General features: G+C 38.0%; 1 protein-coding gene across 1 annotated transcript in view; it reads right to left on the minus strand.

Annotated features, from left to right (window-relative positions):
• Window positions 1–25673, minus strand: part of ttc27 (tetratricopeptide repeat domain 27) — an 87218-nt gene that overhangs the window by 22939 nt on the left and 38606 nt on the right. The window contains exons 10-12 of the mRNA XM_082143029.1: window positions 14560–14673; window positions 3117–3212; window positions 35–157 (exon numbers count right to left, since the gene is read on the minus strand). Coding sequence (XP_081999155.1) covers window positions 35–157; window positions 3117–3212; window positions 14560–14673 — 333 coding nt within the window. The remainder of the gene's footprint in view (window positions 1–34; window positions 158–3116; window positions 3213–14559; window positions 14674–25673) is intronic.

The following is a 25673-nucleotide window of genomic DNA, read 5'->3' on the forward strand; positions in this document are numbered from 1 at the left end:
ATTTGAACTGATTGGTTGCATGCGAGTAGCGTACCTTGCCGTGCTGTCCCATCCTCTCCAGGCAGATAACTGCATCCTCCCAGAGTTCCAGTTGTTCATAGATCAGCAGCGCAGAACTCGTCAGGCCCAAATCAGTCAACAGACTTGCCAACTGCCTCTAAATACACACAAACAGTAAGCCAAGATCAGTCAACATGCGGCCCACCTGCCTGTAAATACACACAGCATGTGGGAGGCATACAAAAATATATATTTAGCATGTGGACACAGCCCAAAAATCATATAAATACACAAATATGCGTAATGAGTTCAGTGATTTTCATTTCACTCTGGTTTATCTTTGCACTAAAGTTAAAAAACAGATATCACCAGGGGCTTTTTTTCCCAAGGCAGTCCTACAGTGTAGTTCACTTTGTGAGCTATTTGAAATAACCAAAGCAGCACTTTAAAATAGTTTGTTTTTTAAACATTTTATATAGACTGAATGGGGACTAAGGTTCAAATCTCGACCTACATCTACGTACATTATTTATTTATACTCTCTCACACACACATAATTTTTATATGCTAAATATAATACAATAAAATCTAAAATAAATTCAAGGATACAGTACGCTCTCTCTCACTATCTTTTCTCTCATATTGTCTTTTTTCTCACCCTCTTTCTAAAAGGATGCATTCCGCAGACAACCATCCATCTATCTCCACGATGTCACGCTTCACAGGCAGCTATATACACATCTGTGCTATTAATGACCCTCGTCGGTCTCTGAGGAATGCTACAGGTCAAATGTGTTTACACTCTTTCAACTCCTTTTGTCATTCAGGGCTGCATTTCCCAAAAGCAGATTGATCGTAGAACCACTGCCACCAAAGGTCTCTATGATCAACTCAGGCTTGCGATGCTTTTGGGAAACGCAGCCCTGGTCATTTGAGAACAGATGATCAAGAGTCGTAGGCTGTGTCCACTGCAGACCCATGTATTTATGTTAATAAACATACTGAGATGTGCACTGATCCCACTGGAGATCATATACAGTACTGATGATTATGATGTATAAAACTTTTATATTTGTGGACAGCAAACATGCACTGAACTGACTTCACCCTTGACATCTGATATCAGCAAGACATCACAGACACGTAGCTGCAAGCAGTTCCACTGCAGGAAATGTTTAATTCCTGCTCAATTTCTCCTTCACCTTTCTGTCCTGTGACAATCCCCCCCACCCCCCACCTCCAGTGGCATATCACGTCCCACAGGCACTATGGGTAACTATAAATCTAGATATATACACTGGTGAGGCTGCCGGTGATCATGTGATCTATCAGCCAGGAGACAAAACGTGATGATACTAACTAATCTGGAGGAAGAGAAACAAACACACACACACAGACACACAGAAAGAGCAGTGCTCTGTATCAACACTTTTAGTCTTATTTTTCTTTCATCTTAAGTTTCATCTCAAGTTTGTTTCTTATTTATTTGCCTAATGGTACTTATTTTAATTTGTTAATTGCTAGTTTAATCTGTAGTGGTACGGTATTGTCAGAGCCCCATTTGTGCAACTTTTCTGTTTTCATTTTCTCATTCATTTCATCTGCCACACTGAACGCTGTCCTGATTCATTTACATGCCAACATGATCCAGTCTGAAAGCAAATCCGACAATTTCAGAAATCTGTTCTTTTCAAAAAACAAACAAAAACAATGCTCTGCCATCTCTTTACCCCGACACACACACACACATTTCTCTGGCTGCATGCTGCTCTCGTCTCTCTCTAGCCTGCAGTTTTGCTGCGTTCTATTCCCCTGCCAGCAATAGAAGCGACTTCAATTCCAGCTTTATTGCTGTTCACTGTTATTACACAGAGCGCGAGCAATGTCATCCACAGGACTGATCACATCAGCCCTCCCTTCTTTTCATCTATCCATCCCTCCCTCCACCCACTCACTCTCTTTCTCCATTCAGTCATTTCATTCCTTTTCTTTCAAAACCCTTCATCCATGCTGGCCTGTTACAATCCACCAAACATATTTTTTTCCCCATGATTTATTCACTTGTTTAACAATCTCTCACTTCAGGAAACATTTGTTTGTTTTCATTAGTTCCATTATTGCCCAATCAGACAGGAAGGGATAGTTCCAGGTTGCTCTATTACCTGTCAAAATGAACGCATCATCCCGTATCCCTGTATGCCCTCACAGTGTACGAGAAATTAATTTCATATTCTATCTGCCAAAGCTCTTATTGACACGACACTGGCTGTATAACCCAGCTGTTGTGTTTACCGAAATGGGTTTTTGAGAAGTAGATAAATAAATAACGGCTGCCCATTCTCATTTGAGGTGATTAGCTCAATGCACTTGTGAGTCTAGTAATGAGAGAAAATATGCAAGCAAATCAATTTGGGCACCAACAAATGAGTCAATCATTTCCATTTCAAATTAACTCAGGTAATCTGGCTTTATAATATGTGCAATATTCCCTACATGGGAATAAATTCAGACATAATTAAGATGAGAAAATGTGGGGAAAATAAACTCAATCAAGGTTCAAATGGGTCCCAGTTAAACCCAACCCATGTTGTGCCTGTACATCACAAGAACTTCTTTCTTGGTCTGTATTTATTGTTTGTTTGTTTGTTTTTTTGACCAACTTTGGAAAGTAAATGTAAAAAAAAACATTGAGAAAGATCAAAGTTTCATAAATAAATCAACCATCTTAAAAACAAACCATCTTTAATCATCTAAAAATGTCAACTGCTTCAGGTTAATTAATAATCATAAATTAGTGTCACTGAAAAAAAAAAAGGTTTAATGGAAAGTCCCCACTTTAATACTTTCTCTTCTATTCTATTCTATATCTATTTATAATAAAAAAAATAAAAAAATAAAGTACATGTACTGCGTTAGATTAAACTGGGAAGGGTCATAGCACTTGCATATTGTTGTCCTATTGTTTAACTGCTTCTATTATTCTCTCTTTGTAAGTCGCTTTGGATAAAAGCGTCTGCTAAATGAATAAACGTACATGTAAAACATTATGAGTGATTCTAAAACAATCATTTTGAGAAGCCAGAAGCCTCAATTAAACAAACAGGAATTCAGTTCACCTGTAGATCCCAGAGAGGAGGCGCCCGGCAAGTGTAGAACATCTTTAGCCTCTCAGTGATGGGACACTTCTTCTCACTAAAGAAATCCACCAAGGTCTGAAACAGAACAAAGTGACATTTAGGGGACATGTATTCTCAGTTTTCAAGCATTGCTACTTCCACAAATTAACATTTTCTTCTTTGCCATAGCGATTACATCATTTCCTAACTAGACGAGATGCGATACGATTCCAGAGATGCAAAAAAGTCAATCAAAAATATCAGCCAGTCAGAAGAGTGCGTGGTCTGGCTCTCTCTGGCACTCGCAACGAAATGGATAATACATAATAATCATGAATATTACACAATTTTAACATTATCAAAAATACATAATGAGTTGTCCATTGTTGCTTTCAGTACTGCTATAAGACACAAAATGATATTCAAACTCAAATTAGACGCTTTTAACATTAAATAAAGCACATAAGCAGTACTTTATATTATCGTCGTAAAATAGAATCGTCACAGCTGGTTAGGACAAAAACTCTGATTACATGGAAAAGATAACTTATTGCGGCACGTCTGTTTAGGGCACGCTGTTATTCTAACAATAGTGCAGATTTTCCTTAGAGTTTGCTCCATACAAAACAAGGTAGTAAATAGAATTGAGCACCTATGAGCCAAAATCTCAAATCATATACTTGGAGGGTACCATTAAGAATGGGAATGCTAACACTGATCACTAACACAAATCTCCATGAATTTCAGACCTCCCTGGAACACAAAGGCATCAATATAATGAGTATTTCTAATGTGCTTAGTGTTTGGTGTGATATCTGACAGTGATAAAAACACCCCCAAGCAATTAAAATGCAGTGTGGTGCGAACAACTTAAAAACTATTCCAGTGAGTCAACCCTTCACATTTTGCTTTAATTTATTGCTCACCACACAGACCTAAATATATTTTCCAATCATTAACAAGATGGAAAAAAGTGATCTAGAAACATTAAAAAAAACAAATCAAACCCAAATCAGAAATTCCAAGAGTGATAGCAATAACAAATAGATGTGCCAGCACATGCCAACATTTTTATTCATTTCAAAGACGCCTCTCTGCTCTCCACTGAGAAATGCTACAGGGTTTGACTGGTGTGTAAACTCAGTTAAAGCATGTGCAGGCCTGCTGTTTGAGTCTCTAGTGAGAAGATCAACACTCATTCTGTTCACAAACAAGTGTCAATATTTCAAAAAGCAACAAGACAAAACACAATAACACAATGCAGCCATGTACAACATGCACACAAGTCCACAAATGCACAATGGAAGCTGATGGCCATCTTTGCCTGCTAAATAGTGAAAATAAATGCACAGACCGATGTCTATCGCATTACCCCACAAATATTAAATCTGGAACATTTCAGTTCCAGAACATTCTGGAATCAAGCAGAAGTTAGGAAACATTACATATTCCATAAAATGCATTTCGTAAACTGATGAAAAAAAAAATCCAATATACTGTAGATGTAATTTTCCAGTTCTAGTTGGGGTTCACTTTGGAAGAAACTCATCTGGAAATAAAACTTCCGACTGAGTAGATACAATCAGTTTCTATGGAGGATGGCAAAGCTTGTCTGCGGGTAGCAGATAACTAATTACTTATTTAGCCTTTCCATGGATGGAAAATGCCTGAAATATATAAATGCTAATCTTCCGATCAGGAGGGCTGAGGGATACAGCTGTGGAGGCTGTGTGCTTTTTGACAAAATGGGGCAAAAGTAAACTCCCCTACAGTTGACAATTTGGCAGTTTATTTTGAATTACACATAAACCTTTCCATGGAGGAACTCCAAGAGCCAAATAAAGCGACAGAAGGAAATTACATCACTGAGCATGCTTCATGACTCAGCATACTTTTAAAGAGGATAAGCCCCATGGAGTCAAAATCCATTCATTGCAATTTAAAAGGCCCACTGAAGTGCCTTGGAACTCGCAGCTTTGTATGATGCGTTGACAATTTCCACTGAAACAGGAAGCTAAGGCGGGACATACTGAATGGCACCTCACCCTTTTCAAACAGCCAAAAGCGTTACGTTTACCTCTCAGTCTGCAAGTCGTACTTGACAGCACTATGGAAGTGAATCCGAGCGCTGATGATTCGTTGGAATCAATAGTAGAGGTGTGAATACATTTTAGACATTTCATTCTTAACCAACGTACAGTTGGGAAATGGAATTAAAACTTGATCGTTTGAGCAACCGAACACACATCTCCAACCCATATTGCTCCATGTCAACGGTCCCTTTGGCCAGGTGGTATTTATAGCTTTAGATTCTATAGAACATTTGATTGGACAGAAGATGTGATGAGAAAATCTGTGATCCATTTTAGCAGAAGTGAGAGACTAAGTTTTGAATGCTTTTATCTCCTAAATGCACATTTTTTCATTGTTTTTCGAACACACCAGCTTATTCATAACCTTTAGGCTAACATATTCATACTAAAAGCTAAAAGGAACTCAGGGGGCCTTTAACTGTAGTCTCACATATGTAGCTGAACAATGGCTGCTTTAGCTCTTAGTATTAGTGTAGTACTAGGCTAGTAGTACTCTTTAAAAACCAAAAGCTTTAGAATCCAAAAGGCTTTCAGTCCATGTCTGTATAGCACTGAGACCATTTTATTTATTTATTTATTTATTTGCAAGGACAGTGCATATTAACATAACAGCTCAACTGTAAAATATGCCAGAGTTAGCCAAAAGGCTAGTTTTCATCTGTAGTCCTAGGCCAGATGTACAGTAGGCACCCTGGAAATAGGTAATAGGTAAAACAAGTTGATTATCACATGGCAAAATACAATAAACATTACATTTGCTGCAGCAGCAGGAATAAGACACCAAAACAAACATGCAACAAAGAGTTCATGTGCTACAGAGCTTGTACCATCTAGGCTACCATCTAGGCTATATGATGTTAGTGTGTACAATATGTAATGTATTATATATGCATTGTTTGTGTATGGTTGCATCATATTCATATAAAATTTATGTCATACATTTACTGCAGTGTGCATCTGTTGTAGATGTTTTTTTTAAAACGTCTCTCTGGAGAATTACTTCAAAAAACCATTTTTTCTGCTCCAAAAATACCGTACGTCATATGCGTATGAGTATTTCTTTTCTTTCAGCGTTGCCGTGAGATGCCTAAATCCATACAAAGAACCAAGCTGCCAACTTCTATTTCAGGGATATTATTGATTAAGCACTGAAATTGAATTTTACGTTCAGAGAAATCTACTTCAGCCAGGGCCTGATCGGAGTCCTAAATGAAAAATAAGAGGGCGGCAGTCGATAGCGCATGGTGTTAAGCCCCAAACAGGCAAATTGTGTGGTCACAAAGAGCACCTCTAATCCAACAATGTACCAGAGACTCTGCCATTCTGAATACACAAAGGGAATAAAAACTTTTCTGAAGTTCTGGCCCACTCAGTGGCCTAGATACTGGCAACTCTAAACTGTGAGAAAAATGCCGAGCACATAGGCGAAGTGCCTTTCTGCCATTTCTGAATACACACTTTACATTCTTGATCTCAGAAGAAAGGCCAGAGGAGGCAGAGGAAATTAAGTTTGTTAAGTACCGCTGTGAAACTTGAACAGCAGCAAGGAGGTGGAGATAAGGAGTCAGTGCGATATTCATGAAAATGTCACGACTGTTCAGAATAGAAGGGGAATAATATTGAAGACAAAACAAAAATCTTTCTGAATTGATTACATCAAATGTGAAACTGATGAGCTGATGAATGACTGTAAAAATGTTCAGTATGTGCCTGGAATTCATCCAATCAGAACTTCTGCCATTAATGGAGGTCTGAGTCTGCAGTCAAGTAGATGATTCAGTTAATTAAAAACAAATCCAAATACCCAAATATTCCAAATACTTGGAATAAAATTGGGGTGGCCAAAAGACTCCCTTTATCTATTATGGGGTTTGGTAGTGAAACTCTGTAGCGCCACCATCAGAGGGGGAATAAAATCCATGAGGCAAGAGATTTCTTTAAGAGCATTGCAACAAACGTCTTAACTGTCACCCATACGTAGGCTAGGTGTTTATACAGAGCATTTTACGATAGTTTCTGGCAAAATATGGCAATGAAGCAGCAGTTGCTATAGTTACATTTACATTTACATTTAGTCATTTAGCAGACGCCTTTATCCAAAGCGACTTACAAATTAGGAGTCATCATAAAGAGGCAAAAGCAACAACAACGCAAGAAGTGCTCAAAATACAAAGTTCAGGTATTATTCAGAGTAGCATAAGCCTGATAAGTGATGTTTCAAAGGGAAAGGAAAAAAAAGTTTAAGGTTAAGTGCTCACGGAAGAGATTGGTTTTCAGCTGTCTTTTGAATGTTGTCAGGGATTCTGCATTCCGGATGAGGGTGGGGAGAGCGTTCCACCAGCATGGAACTGTGAATGAGAATGTTCTGGAAAGTGATTTTGTAGCTTTCTGTGATGGAACCACGAGACGTCGCTCGTTGACCGATCGTAGGTGTCTGGTAGGGATGTAGACTCGTAGGAGTGAGTGAAAGTAGGAGGGAGCTGAGCCTGTGATAGTTCTGTAAGCAAGCGTCAGTGCCTTGAACTTGATGCGAGCAGCGAGAGGTAGCCAGTGCAGAGAGATGAACAGAGGAGGGACGTGGGCCCTCTTGGGCTCACGTCATAACTAAAATTCTATAGTTATGTAATCTCCCACAATAAACAGAACTTAATGGACCACTGACTTTAAAAAAATAAAAAATAAAATAAAATTTGAGTTATGGAGATTATTAAAGGCAGTCTGACGGACGACACAGAGCGTCCTAAAATTCGAGCACATTGTTTCTATGACTCTAGCTACGACACCTGAGGACACTCAAAATCCTTCCGTGCAACTCGCATAGTTTTCCATTAAATAGCATTATATTTATCCAACTTGTTGTTATTGTATTGTACTCATGCATCAACACCACTTTGTCTGTTTGGTGATTTGATTAGATTTTGCAGCCTTGAAATTAAGCACGAAAGTACAGAATGGCTCGTTCGGTGTCCTCAACGCCTAGACCTAACTGGACCAAGGACAAAAAAAAAACGATTCTTTTAAAAGACGGAGGAAAAACACCCAAGCCAAATTTTATTTTTGAAAAATGCACATGGTCTCACGTCATACTTTTTAACTGGCTTATTCTGATCGCTAAAAATGCACTTCCTCCTCAATTAACATCATCGCGTTCGAGTTCAGCAGATGACTTAAGGGACCCGTTTTTATCCCTTTTTCCTTTTTAGGGCTAAATGGTTACTGAGGACTTTGTTGCAACGCATAACAGAACTTAAGGGAACAAGTAATTAAGGGAAATACTTAATGACAGCCTTAAGGTTTCTTAAGTGGACCCTTAGGTATTTTCTTGCAATCCATGTTTCACTAAGAGTACACTTAACCTTATAACTAAGGGTTTTCTTAACTCAAGGGCTTTTATGCAACCGGGCCTTGAACTCTGCTTTCTCACTTTATCTTGAGTTGATTGAACCAAGTACTTAAACCAGATGGACAGTCTTGATTGTACAATATTAGAAAAAAAACTCCCCCAAAAAATTCTTTAATTAGCTCATGAGATCTTGACAATGATCAAGAGCAAGATTTTTGATTTCCACAACTATTAAGAATTACATCTAAAATTGTATTTTGGATGTCTGATTTTATTTCAGCAACACTTAGACAAATTATAGACATCACAGTCACGGAGCTGTTAAAGGGGAAATGAAGCAGTCAATCAAGTTTACATGATTTACAAAATGGATTTCCACTATAATCAACAATTATATAAGAAACATGACAAATGTAAACATATAAAAGAAAAAAGAAAAAACGTTATATCTTTCGCGGCCGGGGCGCCGCCATTGTGCAGTATTCATGGATTTCATCAGGTCCCTTTCCACAGGTGTATTAATCAAGCACAATGCAGTCTGCATTCATAATCTAGGTGCTTGATTTTAAACACCTGTGGAAAGGGACCTGATGAAACCCATGAATTCTAACATGTGACGTCACGGGGTTGGTTGGCTTTAAAGGCTCTGGGCTGAGTTCAGTAAAACGCAGTGAAAGACATAAAACTTAACATTAAACTACGCATAAAAAGCGTTCATCTGCTATCATATTATCATGTCAAACTTCTCATACATGTTTGCATCACACTGGCTCGTTAACAAGATGCATGTGCTGGTCGAACCAGCGAACAACTAACGTTAGGTACAGTCGTTGTTAGCTAACAGCTGTAAGCATGAACTAGCTAAATAACGCTAACTTAGTGTTTAGCTAGTGAAGTTTATTAGTACCAGACAAAAAGACGACGTCTAACGTTATGTTAACAAACTGCACATGCACACTGTAGATGTTTGTGAAATAATTTATTAAATATAATGTTTTACATTTTACAGACATGTTACAAACTATTTACAGGCTATTTGCTAACGGTATAGCTTGTGTGTGTGTGTGTGTGTGTGTGTGTGTGTGTGTGTACTACTCTTCAATCCTTGGCTCACTTAAATGACAAAATAAAAAAGCCGTCTTCCTGCTTCATTCTGTAACATACAGATCTGTATTATGCTATCGTTTTTGATTCTGTAACATACAGATCTGTATTATGCTATTGTTTTTGATAGTGTTATACATTTCTTACAGATAATCACGATGATCATTGCGTTTGTCTTACCGAATGTGGTATCTTCCTGTCAGCAATTACAGTTTTTCTATAAGCTTTTTTTATTTTTATTAATGCCGACAGTAAAATGTTGCCAGATATTGCTATGAAAAACAAGCAACAATTTTTTTTTTATATAATAATCCAAAATAAGTTCAAAGCTTGTGTTTTGGAAATAAGATTAATATATCACGAACCCTAACATGCAACTTTCCACTTTAATAACTTCCTAAAGTGTGACATTAAATCAGAAAAACAAGTCCAGAAGACTACTGCCACCTTTCCATTAGATGGATCTGGCAATACTGGATCGCACCCGCGCCCTCACAACGCGCTCTCAAGCCCCGTTCACTGCGCTAGATTCTCGCAGCAAAATTAATTGCAAACACTCATATTTAAATGGCTAATTAATCATTCAGAGAGCTTGACATTTTATTTTTGAATGTAAAAAAATGACTGAGGTCCGGTGTTGTGCCGAATTTCGACCCCCGCCAAATTATTACCCCCTAGTATTGGTAGGTTTAGGTTTAGTTGTGGGGGAGGGGTTAGGATTAGGGGTGGGGTTAGGATTAGGCAATCAGGTACTGACTTCAACGAGGGGGGTAATAATTTGGCAGGGGGTCGAAATTCGGCACAACACCGGACCTAGGTGACCTCATAGCTGGCTACGGCCATGTATCACCGGCTGTTCGACAAAGCGACGTACCACTGCTCGGTTCCCACGCCGTATCGACTCAAATGCATAAGCAATGGGACACACGGGCTCAACAGGTCTTTCAAGTTCGTCTTCCTCCATTTCAAATCAATTGCGTATTCAGTTCGGTCCAGTAACGCTTCACTCTCTTCACTCACCAGCGGAACCAACCAACCCTGTTACGTAGGCTGTGACGTCACTTCAAAATGGCGACTCGCTAGCTAGATAGATAGCTAGAAATTACGAAAATAATTTAGTCATATCTGTGGTTTTAACAACTTTTTAAAATAAATTTTTTGGCAAGGTGATTTTTCTAATATAGTAGCTACTACCAGTGCCAAAACATGGACGTTTCATTTCCCCTTTAAGTTTGACGACCAGGTAAAAAGATTACACTGCTTATAATTTTCCAGTTAGTTGGCCTAAAGTCATGAGCCTTGTTTCCAATCCTTTGACTCCAACAATACCAATCCTTATAAGGACGGCCATATTGCCTGTATGACATTTACAGTTTTGTCCGAATCAAAACAAAAGGACTGCAAATAGTTACTGATGTTTAAGGCAACACACAATATGAAAAACAAAGAATATGTTAACTTTTGAGGAGGTCAATTTATACCAAGTCAGTCAATTTTTTGTTTTGTTTTGTTTGTCAACATCCATTATGTCAGGGCAGTACTGATTCATGATATTTTCAATATTTAAATCACTCACAAAAGAGCTCAACATCTCAAAGATTGACTTAAAAAGGGCATTCAAACTTTTGAGAAAAGAGGGGTGTGCAAATTGAATATGTGGATTTGTACCTCTACAACGCGCTACCTGACTTACTTTCTTCATCCTCCCTCTCTCTCTCATCTGTTGAACTTTGTTAAAGTGTTTCGTCCTCCCGGAGAGTGTGCTGTCACTCTCTCGCCGTCGCTCCGGGGGCCTTGCTCAGCTGGGATCCTTCTCAGGGTGACTGAACTCACTGGTGTCAGCAGTGGGATTTGCTAAGCACTTCATGTTTCTCTAACTCTGTGATGGACAGGTGTTTGTGTGACTTGCAGTGATCTCCTGTCGGACTCAAACTTGCCCCTTAGGGTGGCCTCCTAATGTCAAGACTCCCCCAATGATCTGTCACATTGAGTTTTGGGATGTCAGAGAGCAGCTCCACTGGGCAAACACTTAAAACTTAAAGGAAAAAAGAAAGCAATCAAAAAAGTAGAGGGCAATGTGTCACACTAAACTCTGCCCACTGATGACCTTCCATCTGTCAGATGTTCATACAGAGAGTGTCTGATCGCACCCTTCAATTCTCAGCTCTTAACTGATGATCACCTGCAGCGCTCATGGTCACATCCATGGATTTCACTTGAGATCAAAAAGAGGGATGCCATCAGCCACAGCAAAAGGAACACAAAAGATGATATTTTGAAGAATAGTTGGTAACCAAACAGTTGATAACCAAACAGTTGATAGACCCCATTGACTTCCATAGTATTTTTTTCCCCCACCATTTTTTTCCCCCAATGGGGCCCCATCAACTGTTTCTAAGATATCTTATTTTTGTGTTCAGCAGAAAAAAGAAATTCATACAGGTTTGTATGAACTTGAAGATGAGTAAATGAAGAAAGAATTTTCAATTTTGGGTGAACCATCCTTTTAAGCCCTGCAACACTTCTTTATCTGATATTTGTAAACAGCACTTAGTCCTAAAAATAAATTAATTGATGAATAAAAAAAGAACGTGATAAATAATAAAATGGATAAGTACATGGATAATAATGATAATAATAATAATAATAAAAAAATAGTAAATAAATATATTTATAATATATATAATATATATACTTACAAGACTAGATTTAAATTACTGTAGCAAATTGTCAATGTCAATTTTATTTATATAGCACCATTAATCACAACCTAGGTTGTCCAATGTGCTGAACAATGAAGACATAAGACAATACAATATAATAAAAAAAACTAAAAAAACAACAATACAATACAACTTCCTCATTGATTATGCCAATTCGCAAAAATGAGTTTTTAGCTTAGATTTTAAAAAAGACAGTGATGATGCAGAGCGAATACAGACAGGCAGAGCATTCCACAGTCTGGGGCCAGCTCCTGAAAAGGTGTGGTCACCCCTGCATCTCAGCTTTGACTTCGGAATGCATAACAATCTCTGGTTGGACGACCGGAGAGACCGAACTGGACGATATTCAGTTAATAAATCCGAGAGGTAAGGAGGGGCCAGACCGTTTAATGATTTAAACACCAAAAGAAGAATTTAAAAATTCACTCGATAACGCACGGGCAACCAGTGCAGAGAACATAAAACCGGCGTAATGTGGTCCCGTTTTTTTTAGTACTGGTTAAAAGTCTTGCACCTGCATTTTGAACTATCTGAAACCGGGATAAAGTTGACTGGCTAATCCCAAAATAAAGTGAGTTACAGTAATCCAATCTAGAAGTAATAAAAGCATGAATTAATTTTCCGAATTTCTTTCTTGACAGAAAAGGTTTTACTTTTACTAGTAGTCGAAGCTGAAAGCAGCATGATTTGACCACAGTATTTATGTGTTTGTCAAATTTCAGCCCATCATCAAAGACAACCCCTAGATTTTCAACCCAAGGCTTCAAAGACGAGGATAACTTTTTTGGTGTACTAACAGAATCTGAAGGACCAAACACTATTATTTCAGTTTTACTCTCATTAAAATTAAGAAAATTTAAAAACAGCCAGGCCTTCACATCAGACAAACAGGTCATAAGTGCCTCAAGACCATTCGAAGTCTGTTTTAATGGCAGATAGATTTGAGTATCATCTGCATAGCAATGGAACGACAGACCATGCTTGCAAAAAAATAGAACCCAATGGGAGCACATATAAAGAAAAAAGAATAGGAGCTAAGATAGAACCCTGAGGAACACCACATGACAGAGAGGAGCTGCCTCAGATGAATGTTCACCCATGTTAATGTTAACTTATATTAGAAAGATAAGATTTAAACCATTCAAGAGCACTTCCTTTTATGCCAACATTAAAATTCTTGGTTATATTTTGCATTTTTGACAATTTAAAGATCTCTTCCATCGAAAAAAGGACTGATGACACTATAAACTTAAACCATAACTTTAGCAATAAACCCCTCTCAGAACAGAACAGATGATTCAAAACAGTCATACAGCAGATGTCTCTGTGTGGTGAGATGGGCCAACACAAAGGCTAGAATTTTTCACAGTCCTACAATGAACAAACATCACTAAATAAAAATTAATCTGGCATAATGGACAAACTAACTGGTTTCTGTGACAAGTCTTTCTGCTCCTCAGAATGTCACTGGAAGCCAGACAATTAAATTTGATCAGGAGGACAGGAAGAACCAGGCTGACTTGTTTCAGCAAATTTCAATAAAGCAACAAATTCCATTCTCCAACCCTTCCTAAAATCCACACACAAATGAACAAGAATACACACCAAACATATCAGCACTTTCCCGGTTTTACTGTTCTGGCTTTTCCTCAGTAAAACATGGAGACAAACTGTCATGATAAATGACAGAGGAAACGGGAAGCAGCCAAAGGGAAGCTAAAGCATTCTTCTCCCTCGGGCTTATCTGTCCATTTCTCTTGCACACATACACAAATGCAGCAAAAACAACAGGAGGAAATCTGGGATCTCGTTTCTCCGGGTGCTATAAAATTTTGGAAGCATTACATTGAAAACAGTAAATCAACAAATTGAATGAAGTAATCACTAGCCTACAGCTCATATTAAAAGACAAGAACTGTACACTCCTTAGTGCCTCAGACTAAAACAATGACAACAGTGTCACTAGAAGTCTATTGATCTATTTGATCAAAAATAAAAATAAATTCCTGTGATGGTGAATTACTCCAGTCTTCAGTGTAAAATGATTATTCAGAAATTATTCTAATATGCTTATATGGTGCTTAAGAAACATGTAGCACATAGACTGTGATCCTGATTGCATTTGTACCATTATCTATGATAATATTGTAAATGGATGTGCATTCTGAACAACTTTCTACCTGAGTTTGCATCATGGCACGTTCAACTCTCCGTGAGCTTCCTCTCTCCAGCTTAGTCCTCAGGCACAGTGATGTCACTTCCACCGCCCAGAACTTTGGCTGAGACAGCAAACACTGAGGAAGAGAGAAAGAGATGAAAATATCACTCATGGTGACATACAGATTTTTCATGTCCCACTTTCATGAATATGAAATCATATGTGCAACTACATCACAAACCAAGACGCATACCACACAAATAAAAAAGGAATCTATAGCACACAATCCGACAAACACATACCACCCTCTGCATACAGAGACGTGAGCGTTCACTGGCCTGTATCACATCAGCAGAGCGGCAGGTAAGCGAGGGGCAGAGGACTCAGATGGAAATACTTTCCGACACACGTTACTGGAAAAGCATCCTGTCTTAACTGGAGCAAGACCGACACGTCAATGGTGAATTAAAATATATGAGGCGTCTCAGATGCACTATTTAAAACAGCACAAGGCAGTCAAGAAATTTACATCTGCACTGGGGAAAAGGCTTTAAATGCTAAGGCTATTTATACTACTGAGCAAACATTTACATATTAAACTAAAATCTTGATGTTTAAAAAAAGTTATTTAAGTTGGCCATGTTATTTGCTAATACTGACAAGGCAATAATTGTGTTATGGCTAATAACCAATAAATGGCTAATATATTTAAATATATTTTTTAGATGGCCTTTTCTGTCATCTTACACTCAACTTAATGTAAAAATGCATTGCTCACAATGATAACGTGACCCAAGTCATATCTAGTCAAATATATGTGCTTTCAATTCTTTATAATATTAAATTAAATATTAGTTTAAATAAGCAGTCATTTAGCAGATTCAATGCGACTTAAGAGTTGACTTGATACTGGTACCTGGAGCACCTGAAATATTCACTATTTGGATGATACAAATGCTTAAAAACAAGAAAATGTGCATGTTGGAATCCAATGACAAATGATTTGGAGGCTGTGTGATGCACAGAAGAATTAGTGGCAGAAGCAGAGATCAAATCATGAGATCACGGCGCCAATGATAAGAGAAAGACATTGGTGAGTCTATCCGGAGTACAGTAACTCAATAAGAGATACAGAACCGCTGTCAGATAGTCAACTGCTGTCAGACCCACGAGCATTTTCACCCAGTGAGGATCAGCTCAGTTTTTTTAGCCAATTGGGGAGAGAAAGAAAGAGAGAGAGAGGGTTGATTTTGGTCTTCCTGGACAGCAAGAGAGAGTCTGAGTAATGGAGTATATGTAGTAAACGAACAAAAGGTCAGTTCCCGAGAATGACTGTGGCTGTGTGTGTACACACATGAGTCTCGAGATTTCAACCACTATGTCTGGCCTCCTCCCCTTAAAGCATTTATTACAGGAAAGGGTAACACAACTTCGGTCCTCTGACCTACACAGGGGAAGAAAGGAAAGGGAAAAAAGCACTGGAGGGCTCAGTGTGATTTATGAGGACTTCAAGCCTGACTCATCAAACTCCTGCTCTTAAACCTGACATTTACATCAAAGCACTCCAATCTTCCTTTCTTAACTTCAAAGATCAGATATGCTGTGAAAATCTGCTCACCCTCATCCTCCCTGTTTTACAGGCATTAAATATTTGTAAGGCATTACACATTTTTACGACAATTTTACAAAAACATTTTTTTTTGTTTTTTTTGTCAAAAGTCTGTGGGGGTTGGGGGAATAAACATTTGAAATGTAATGACGTAATTGGAAATGTGGAAAAAGCAGTGAAGTACTTACATCATGAGTACTGACTTTATTTTGAATCATATTGTTAGAACATGATGCAGAAACTACTGTAAGTCATCTGACATTTATATGTGCTGCTAACATTGATTTTGTCTTTCAAAACTTGCACAATGGTGGCTGATTTATTTTTAGAAGGAGAAAAAAAATGGTTGTGGGCCCCGCTGGGGGGTAATGTAACCAGTCTCCTGTGTGCCATTTTCTCACTGTGTGTTAAGCATACTGTACTGTGGGGGGGGGGGGGGGGATTTATCTGTATTTATCTGTGTGGAAAAGTCTATTTAAATTCACCCTTACTGTAACAGGCCTCACCCCAACTCTGTCTACAGACACAAGGGCTCCAGGAAGACTACAGTGCCCAGTTGAGCTGCCTACCCAGACAGCATTTTTAGGCATATTTGGCAAGCTCACAATGCGAAGGTTGTTCCGAACAGTAGGCAAAAAAGTTATGCTGCCTCATAAGACACTTGAGCTATGGCATGTATCATAACAGATAAGGCAGCCTTCAGTGCACTGCATCTAGCTCAGTATGGGGGGGGGGGATCCCAAAAAAATTGGTGTTCAAAATATGAAGTGTTTAGTCAATAAAACAATGAAAAAAAAAGTGACAATTGAGATTCTCAACATGCACAGTTAGAATAGAATGATAAATTAGAAGATATATTCTAGACACTAGATATCAAGACCCTCACTAAGGTTTGGTACAGAGCCAGAAAGATCTCATTTTTGGACGATCCCTCAATAAAATAAACCTGGCTATGTCTCTGAAGCGCTGATGAACATAATGAATAACAGAGACACTTTGGCTGTCTCCCAATGGGCTGTAAGTATCAGATGGAGGGGCAGAAATTGTTAGTGACATAAGCATTTTGGCAGTCCATCTTTTGGAAACTCAAGCTGATAATGTGTGGATTATTTTGTCTTTTTCCCAGCAAAACTTCCTGAGTTCTCTCAAAGTGTGTGCTATCTATCTATCTTTCAGAGGAGCATAACCCAGGGTGCATATCTGAGATCGGAACCTGATAACAGAAGATCCCTGAGGGGGTCGAGGAACGAGCAGCGTCGCCTGAGGTCAGGCAGAATCTAAGACAAAACCCAAATTCACTCCGACTATAACTACATTGGCATGCACAAAATCGTATTAAAATTCCAGAAACACCTACAAAACAAGCATAAAAACAGATGAACAAGTCAGGGAGAGAGGAAAAGCCCCCAAATGCTGGTGTGTTGAAAAGGCAGTGGACTTCCAGAGATAAGTCAGCTGTCTCCATTTAGTTTGAAGATGGATATCAGTTCAACAGGCCTGATTTTGTGTGTGATACTAGCACAAAGCCTCACAAAGTAGCGGAAGTAGAGACTGTTCTTAGCACAGGAGGATATGCCATACAGGGGGTGACATTAAACTGAGAATACACACACAAGAGAGAAAAGCACTGTTCTAAGCTGATGAAAAGATAATAAGATGGTATTTTGTAATATATATTATACAAATTGTGCCTCTGTGTACTTTTGGGGGTTGCACAAAACATTCCCACCCTAAGAGTTCTCGTTGCTCACTGCAACGCCAAGTTGACAAGATGACTATCACAAAGCAGCTTCCTTCCCTGGGGAGAAACCACCAAGAAACAACTTTTCAAGCTGGTGACCCCTCCCACTCCTTCCAGAATTGCACCTCTGTTCCTCTCCACACGCTTCTGCCGCTCTGAAAAACCTGTGTTGCTATGGTAACAGTATCAGGGCTCGGAAATGGGAGGGGAAGCATTTTAATCACCAGACCAGCCCAAGACTGAGACAGAGAATGGTTCGTTTTTGCAGAAAATAACTATATTGGACTCCAGTTTCCTTAGCTTTGAAGTCGCAATGAAATGGGAGTAGCAACATTTTATTCTATGTCATGATGTATATCTGAGTGAATCTGATTAAAGAAAAAGGAAAGATTGTTGGACAGGGACTTGGTTGTATAAATCGACTATTGATTGGATAAGGCAGATCTGAATGCAAGCTTGCAATAAGAAGAGGGAATGGTTTATGTAGATGAAATGACAGGAGAGATCTGACATGTGTCACCACAGAGAAGATCAAGTTATGAAATTGATTAAAATTACGAAGTCACGAAGCCCCTATAAAAAAATAAAATAAAAAAATAAAAATAAAAAAAAAATAAAAATAAAAATAAAAAAAAAATAAAAAAAAATCGCACCCCGAGTCTGTCAACATCGCTCAGCTACGATACAAAATCCTGCTGCGCCACTAACAGTTTTTCCATTAAATCACATTATATTTGTCCCAAATCATCATTAACATACTGACTTCACAGTTCACACTGTGCTGCAAGACACATTTAGTTTTACATTCATAGTTTTACAACAAAGTCTAAAGGAAAAAACTGTATAAACAACGTAGCCCTTTCTAATTTTTCATTTTGCCCTGTTGTGTCTTTTTTTATACATAAACCATAACTTTTGACTGTTGTGATTACATTCAATGTCATAGGTTCACATTCCCAACACACTTCAGTTGAATTTATTTATGAGCTTCAACTCTGATAAATGAAAAAACAAATTAGTGGATGTAAGTGGTCTAGTTTTCCAACTTCAAGTGAAGGAAACCATATTTATGGAGGTCTTTACCAGTAACTACTGAAAAAGATAAAAATTTGAAAGTATTTTTCATCTGATGAATTTAAGCAAAACTTTAGAGCATCGTTTTAAGCTTAAAACCACTTTCAAACCAACCAAACGAATCAAACTGACAAACTTCCCAGTATTTACGTGTTGTGACGTATTTCCAAGTGAAAGGGAATATTGAATAAAGGGCAGGTTTTTTTTAGCGCACCTCCTCTCCATCCCTCGCTCATAGCAGACTGACGGTTGGAGGGGAGTGGTTAAGGATATTAAACCCAAGTCGCCAAACTGACGTCATCAGGGAAGGAGCGCCATTCCAGAGCGGAAGCAAGTTTTCAGATTTTGATTAAAGATTTTTCTGTGCATTAACTTGCGTGGATTAATTGTTCACCACAAGACTAGTAACATGGGCTAACAAAGTAAATAGGGTCAATTTTGATTTCAAGAGGACTTTAAAAAGCTAAAAATATAGAATAGCCAGTCTTCTGGATACTAATGTATAAGATTATGAAAAGACTGAGCAACACTGAGAAGCTTGACATCACTAATAAAAGCACAGCTGGAATAATAAATGAGCTAAAGCCACAGCAGGCTGCCTTTAGAGACACCCGTCCAAAGATGAGAGACAGAACAGTAAATGTGAGCAGTAGCAGCACAGCTCTTCAGAGGTCTTTCCAAGAGAGAGACACCATGAGAGATGGAGGGAGAGGGAAATTTAAGAGGCGCCTAAATGAGATGTTCAGTGGTCCGAGTCTTTACCTTTATTACTTTAATTACACAAAGAAAGAGCAAAATGTCCTCACATCTGGGAATAAAAGACTTAAGGTTCTTTCAGTAGAAGATGAAGGCATGACTGAGTCTAAAACGCTACTGTGAAACTCCCTGAAAATCAGTCTTTACTTTTTACTGGTTAATTACAACAAAACCACTAGCAATATAAAAACATTAATACTTCATATTAATACAGCTGAAGTGGTGGAAGGCAAGGCAGGAGAGCAGGAGACTCTGAGTCTAAGATGTCATTGAATTGACCAATAGAGGGAATATTAGATCATTTTCTGTGACAATTTACGTCAACACTCTTGGGGCACAAAAGTACAATGATTATACAACCTGGTAAATGTTGTGTTGAACTCCTGATTACAATCTTGACAATTGTGACTTATAGTTGACCATGACGACATGGTTTGCTTGGAAGCAGAGCCAAAGTTATCATTTTGTTTAGTTATGGATGTGCTTATGAAAAAACCACTGGCATTCTTAATTTCACCTAAATAGACCAACAATATCTTCAGTAAAAATAAATAACCATTTAGTTTTAGACACTGTATAAATTTGACAAATAATTCTAATTTTAATAAACAAACCTCTGGGAGTAGATTCATTTCTTAAAGCTGATAAAGGATAGATTTGAAAAATCATACAAATAATATCCAACCAAGTACAAGTTACTGGTTGCCACTAGGCCAATATTTCTTAGCCCATCAGAATGAAACGATCACCACAAAATCCTGCATCAGCGTCACTGTTCAGGAAGCACTTAGACGAAAGGTGGCTTACCAAACAGATGACGCAAGTGAGGACTATCATCTGTTGAAAACAATATCCTACCATTTCATCTTGAACCAACTCTAAATTGCCAAAGCTTCTCTGCGAGCCTGTGTAAATAGTCCTTCACTGTCAGATCACTAATGTGTATCTGCACAATGTCTATTATGAAAAAAAGTGTTACCATTAGCAGAGCCGCTACTGTAACACGATACGGCTGCTGCAAAGTATTTACATGGATATTAATTTAATCTGTTAGGTATATAGGAAGAAACCTAAAAAAGAGGCTATAAATTCAGTACAAAAATCATCAAGGTTCCCTTAATAACAAAGTGTCAGACATGAGCTCATTTCAACCACATCTTTATCTTCAAAGTTCAAGTGCCATTTCATTCTGAAGCAGGTGGCCCAAGTATGATGCCATGCGCAGACTGCAAAGAGATTCATTTTTGCATTATATCATTTAAACCTGTCAATGACAGCCAAATATAATACAGCTGTGATGCGTCACCATGACTTCACGAGGAACGGATTTTGTGTTAAACTGTTAAAAGAAAAAAATTAAAGTTTATTATCTGTGGCTACATACTTCTGATGCAATATCTCTTCACTAGCAGTTTTACCTGTAGGGGACTGCTGGCTAAACACATGATTGAGGCAAATATGAGAATGTCAACTTTCTGTAGAGAAGAGCACACACACTCAAACCCACCTGAGTAAAAAAAATAAAAAAAAATAAGGTTCAAACATAGGTAATGTATCAGAGCAGGGTTATAGCTCCTCAGTTTAAAGATATTCAGCAAACCCATGGCCACTAATGGCGTCATGAATTAAGAAGCCACATTTTCCTTAATCTTTTGACATATTAGATGTCATTGTACTATAAAAAATATCCTGTAAGTTTTAGAACTCAAAACTTTCTTGTTAGTCCAAAAACAGCTTTTATTGAAGCCAGGAGACTATTATCGGATTTTGTCATATTATTACTTCATAATGCGATAAAAGACTGCCTCAGCGGAAGATCAATGCCTACTTCTACATCATTGCCTCTTTAGCCCCGCCCACTAATTCATGCACGTCAAGTAGTAGTAAATACAAAAAATACGCAAACACAGGATTACTCCAGTAATCTTTGCATTGCCATTCTTGTGATTCTAACATTAAGAGAGCATAGATGAACTTTTAATTTTTAACAAATTTCCAGTTTAAACATTTAAAAGTCCAATTTCTGAATTTGAATTGAGGCACACACAAAAAAGATTTGTAGAATTAAATTGACTTGTAGAATTAAAATAAAGTAATATTCAAAGAAACTTGTAAACATGAACTACATTAAGTATAATTTAAATAGAAAATTAAGGTATGTCAGGACAAACTTCAAATGATGGTTTGACAGACCCTTGTCTGAAAATTCAACTTCAAAAATGTCTGGATTGAAGGTTTATTAGAAGGTAAAAGAGTAGCATAACTCGAGAGCACGTAGATGTGAATCTGAGAACTTGTACAATAAATATTCGTACTTCTGTGAACATTTACACTCACAGCTCCAATGTGAAAACCTCTAAACTAAAAATCTGAAGTTGAATGTTGAAATTTGCATTAGCAGACAATAGTCACAAACCTGTATTCTGAATTTGAAGCTGCAGACAAGTAGTCACAAATGTGTAAAATGCCATTCACAGAAATACAATGACAGACAAACTCGTAATATATATTTGCATTTAATCTTACATTCACATTCACAGTACAACCTCAATTAGGGACTTGCAACTTCTCAAATCTGTCACTGCAATTTCAAATTTCACGCCTTGACTTTTGCTTCTCTTTTCGCGATATATTAGGTGCATAACTAACTTGTGCACTTGAAACTCAGGCGAGAGAGAAAGGGGGGTGGGAGCGGGGGTGTTCAAAGGAGCCGTTTTATTGGTTGGCGCCTAGCCAATGAAATGGGACTTCTATTGTACGCGATGTCACGAAACTAGGAACTACTTTACAAGAATTAAATTACCCGTTTCATTTTTGTAATTGTAATCAAGCAAATAACATTACCATTAATTACAATTCAAATTCCTGTGTGTTGCAGACAATTCGATTCAAATTAATACTCAAACAATTCTTCCATTCTGAATTTTGACTGGCACTGAGACCACTTGAGTGCTGACCTCCGAACACATCTGAATAAATCTGAATACATCTGATCACAGCATCATTCATTCAAAAGGCTAAGGACTTCTGACTGATAAAACTGTCAAGATTTTTAAGCTTTTTAAGGAAGTTAACCTGAAGTCCTCTTGCGTCTGAATGAATCTGTCATGTCACAATGGCTTTAGCTCATTTGTAAGACATGTGCTCCTTTTATACCTAAATGCAGTTTACTAAACAGTCAAAGCATGCTTCTGTCAGTGGCTGGATAATCTACCATAAAATTCTCAGTTTTTAAATTTGTTCTGGTGAACAATGTTGACAATAAAGACCCATGACGAAAACTAAAGGTGGACAGCAGACAACCTGTGAGGTTACGGTCCATTCCAATGTCCTTAAGCTGGCAATGAAAGCATGAATAATCGGCTTTGAAGGTGCACCATCTTTGCTATGATTCAAGCACCTCGAGGTGATTGGATATGGCAAGGGTCCCTAGCAGTGAACAAAAGCTAATTCAGAAAGACTGAAATCCCAGACACACCGTGATCTATATGTACACAAGCTCAGTGTTGGCAATAGGGTGGTGAGACATGTCTTTAGTCTGAAATGTACCCCTGAGCGACAGAACAGTGTTGGAAAAGAGGTCTTGCCTTGAGAGAGAGAGAGAGAGAGAGAGAGAGAGAGAGAGAGAGAGAGAGAGAGAGAGAGAGAGAATGTGTTGCTGATCAGACTAGACGTAGGAGAAAAATTCCCATTAAGAAAGAAAGAAATCCTAACCCTTTTATAACATGTTGACTGGTGAGCAATGAACAATATAAAAGTCTTCAAAAGCGACAGGACAGCTCAGGTAAACGGGAGGGACGACGTCTTTCTCTATTGGATGAAAGTTACATTCCTTTTCTTCCTTCTGTGCTTTATCTTATTTGGAGAGAAGTCCTGTAGCTCCTAATGGAAAACTCAATCGTAAGAGTTCAAACTGAACAAAAATAATTATTTTCTTAACAGACGATGACTTAATCTTGTAATAAAGTTTTGCAAAGACCTAATTCAACATGTATTTATTTAGAGATATACATGAAAAGCAAGGACTCTGGTAAAGTCATTAGGCTCTTGTGGAACTAAAAGATTTATGGTGAGACAGTCACATAAACGCCGTGGCTATAAATTAACCCCAGCGGCCGACCTGCTTTCAATCAGAACGGTTCCACTTTCCAAACAGATTTGAGAGCTCAAGTTCAGCCTGAACTAGCCAGTCCTTCCTGGAAACCATCCTGAAGCCAATAAGACTACTTGAGCCAGTGCACGTCTGCGCCGCCATGATATCATTTCGATTACGGCAGGTGCTTCAGACACATAAACCCTTCAGTGAATGAAGAGCCACATGAAGATCCCAAATGATCAACAAAATGAGAGACAGACCTTTGGTCCAAATAATATTTTATCACCCTATAAACAGAAACTGAAAATGGCAGGTAACGTAGTTGTGTTAAATCTGGTTCAGTCCGGTAACAAAACTTTCTATCATTTACTTTTTATTATATTTAAAATATATATTTATTATATTATAAAAAATATTTATTATTGTATATCATATTATATTATATTATATATTTTAACACTACTGTATGTCAGCAGTAATGCTCTCAAACCCACAAGCAAACATCCCCCAAAAAAACGACAACCTGTTCATTCATTTCTCTGCTGGTAAGAGTGTTGTAAATTTATGAGGGACCAGACAGATGCTCTGCACTTTGTAAAAAAAATTTTTTTTGACATTTATGATCTTCTGGATGGATTCAGCATTACAAGTATTTGAAATTGCTTGTCAGGTGACATATTACAGATGACACACCCCACAAGATCCGAGCAGCGAAAGTCATTTCTCTGGGATTCATTACCAAACAAATCAATGTCAGATCAGTGCTGAGACTGTGCATGAATAAAATGAAATTTTAGCATATGACTTGCAACAAAGGCATCTTTGATAGTTCTTCAATGTCACAAGGTGCATTTGTATTTGAATCTATTGTAAATGTAAAAGGAAGGGAGCAGCAGATTATCAAAAATATATATAATTATGTAACCTCAAACTTTTTTGGGTTGAATTTGCACAAAAAAAACCCCAGAAACATTTGTTATACCATCCACCCCCTAAAAGAAAAAGTACTGTAAAAAAACAAAGCATGAACTAAAAATACCTGCATTCCTGTAGCACAAACAGTAGAGCATATCTATTATCCTCGCTTTGGATAATATCACTGGCCAATGTACTTCACTTCATGCAATACATCACTAAATGATTCAATATGTGTAGAAATTCAATGTATGTAGCAAATTCTTAAAGATAAAAAGCGGACAATAAAAAAAAGTTAAAACCGTGATGTTTGCTGGGCACGTGACAACCATCTAACCAGCCTGCAGACTCCTGGATCCACATGTAGACTGGAAAGATGCCTGCACACACAACCAGCCAGTGGAGACCAGCAACAGCAGATTGCAGATCAGCAGAAGATAGAAAGGTTGTTGGCAAACGACCTCAATGAACTGACTGTGACATCTTTTATGATGTCTAAGAGAAAAACAGTGGCTGTGAGACCACAGGTGTTGAATCAAACTGAGCATCGGGTGCAATCAATCAGTCATGAAGATGAAGTAAATCACTAAAGTGGAAGGAAAGGGCTTGTTTGTCCTCTGCCTGTATCGTCATAGCTGGTCTTTTGACCTTCAGGAAGACACAAGGACAAGCCCAGATCACATGGACTGTAGTTTAGGGAAAATGACCAGAAAATTTGGGCTGTGGTTACATGTAACATGAATATGTCACCAAAGAGAAAGGAGGGGAAATTAAACCTCACACTGTTTTCTCATAAATAAACTCAATGCACAGACACGGAAGGGAAAACAATGTGTTTTTTTATTTTTTATATTAATCCAACTTTTCTTGTCCTGACTGTAAGGAATCTTCTCATTCAAACCACACTAACTGCATTTAGAGTGTTATACAAATATACAGCCCACT

This window comes from Leuciscus leuciscus (assembly GCF_965113295.1).
Source record: "Leuciscus leuciscus genome assembly, chromosome: 17".
Classification (NCBI taxonomy): Eukaryota; Metazoa; Chordata; class Actinopteri; order Cypriniformes; family Leuciscidae; genus Leuciscus; species Leuciscus leuciscus.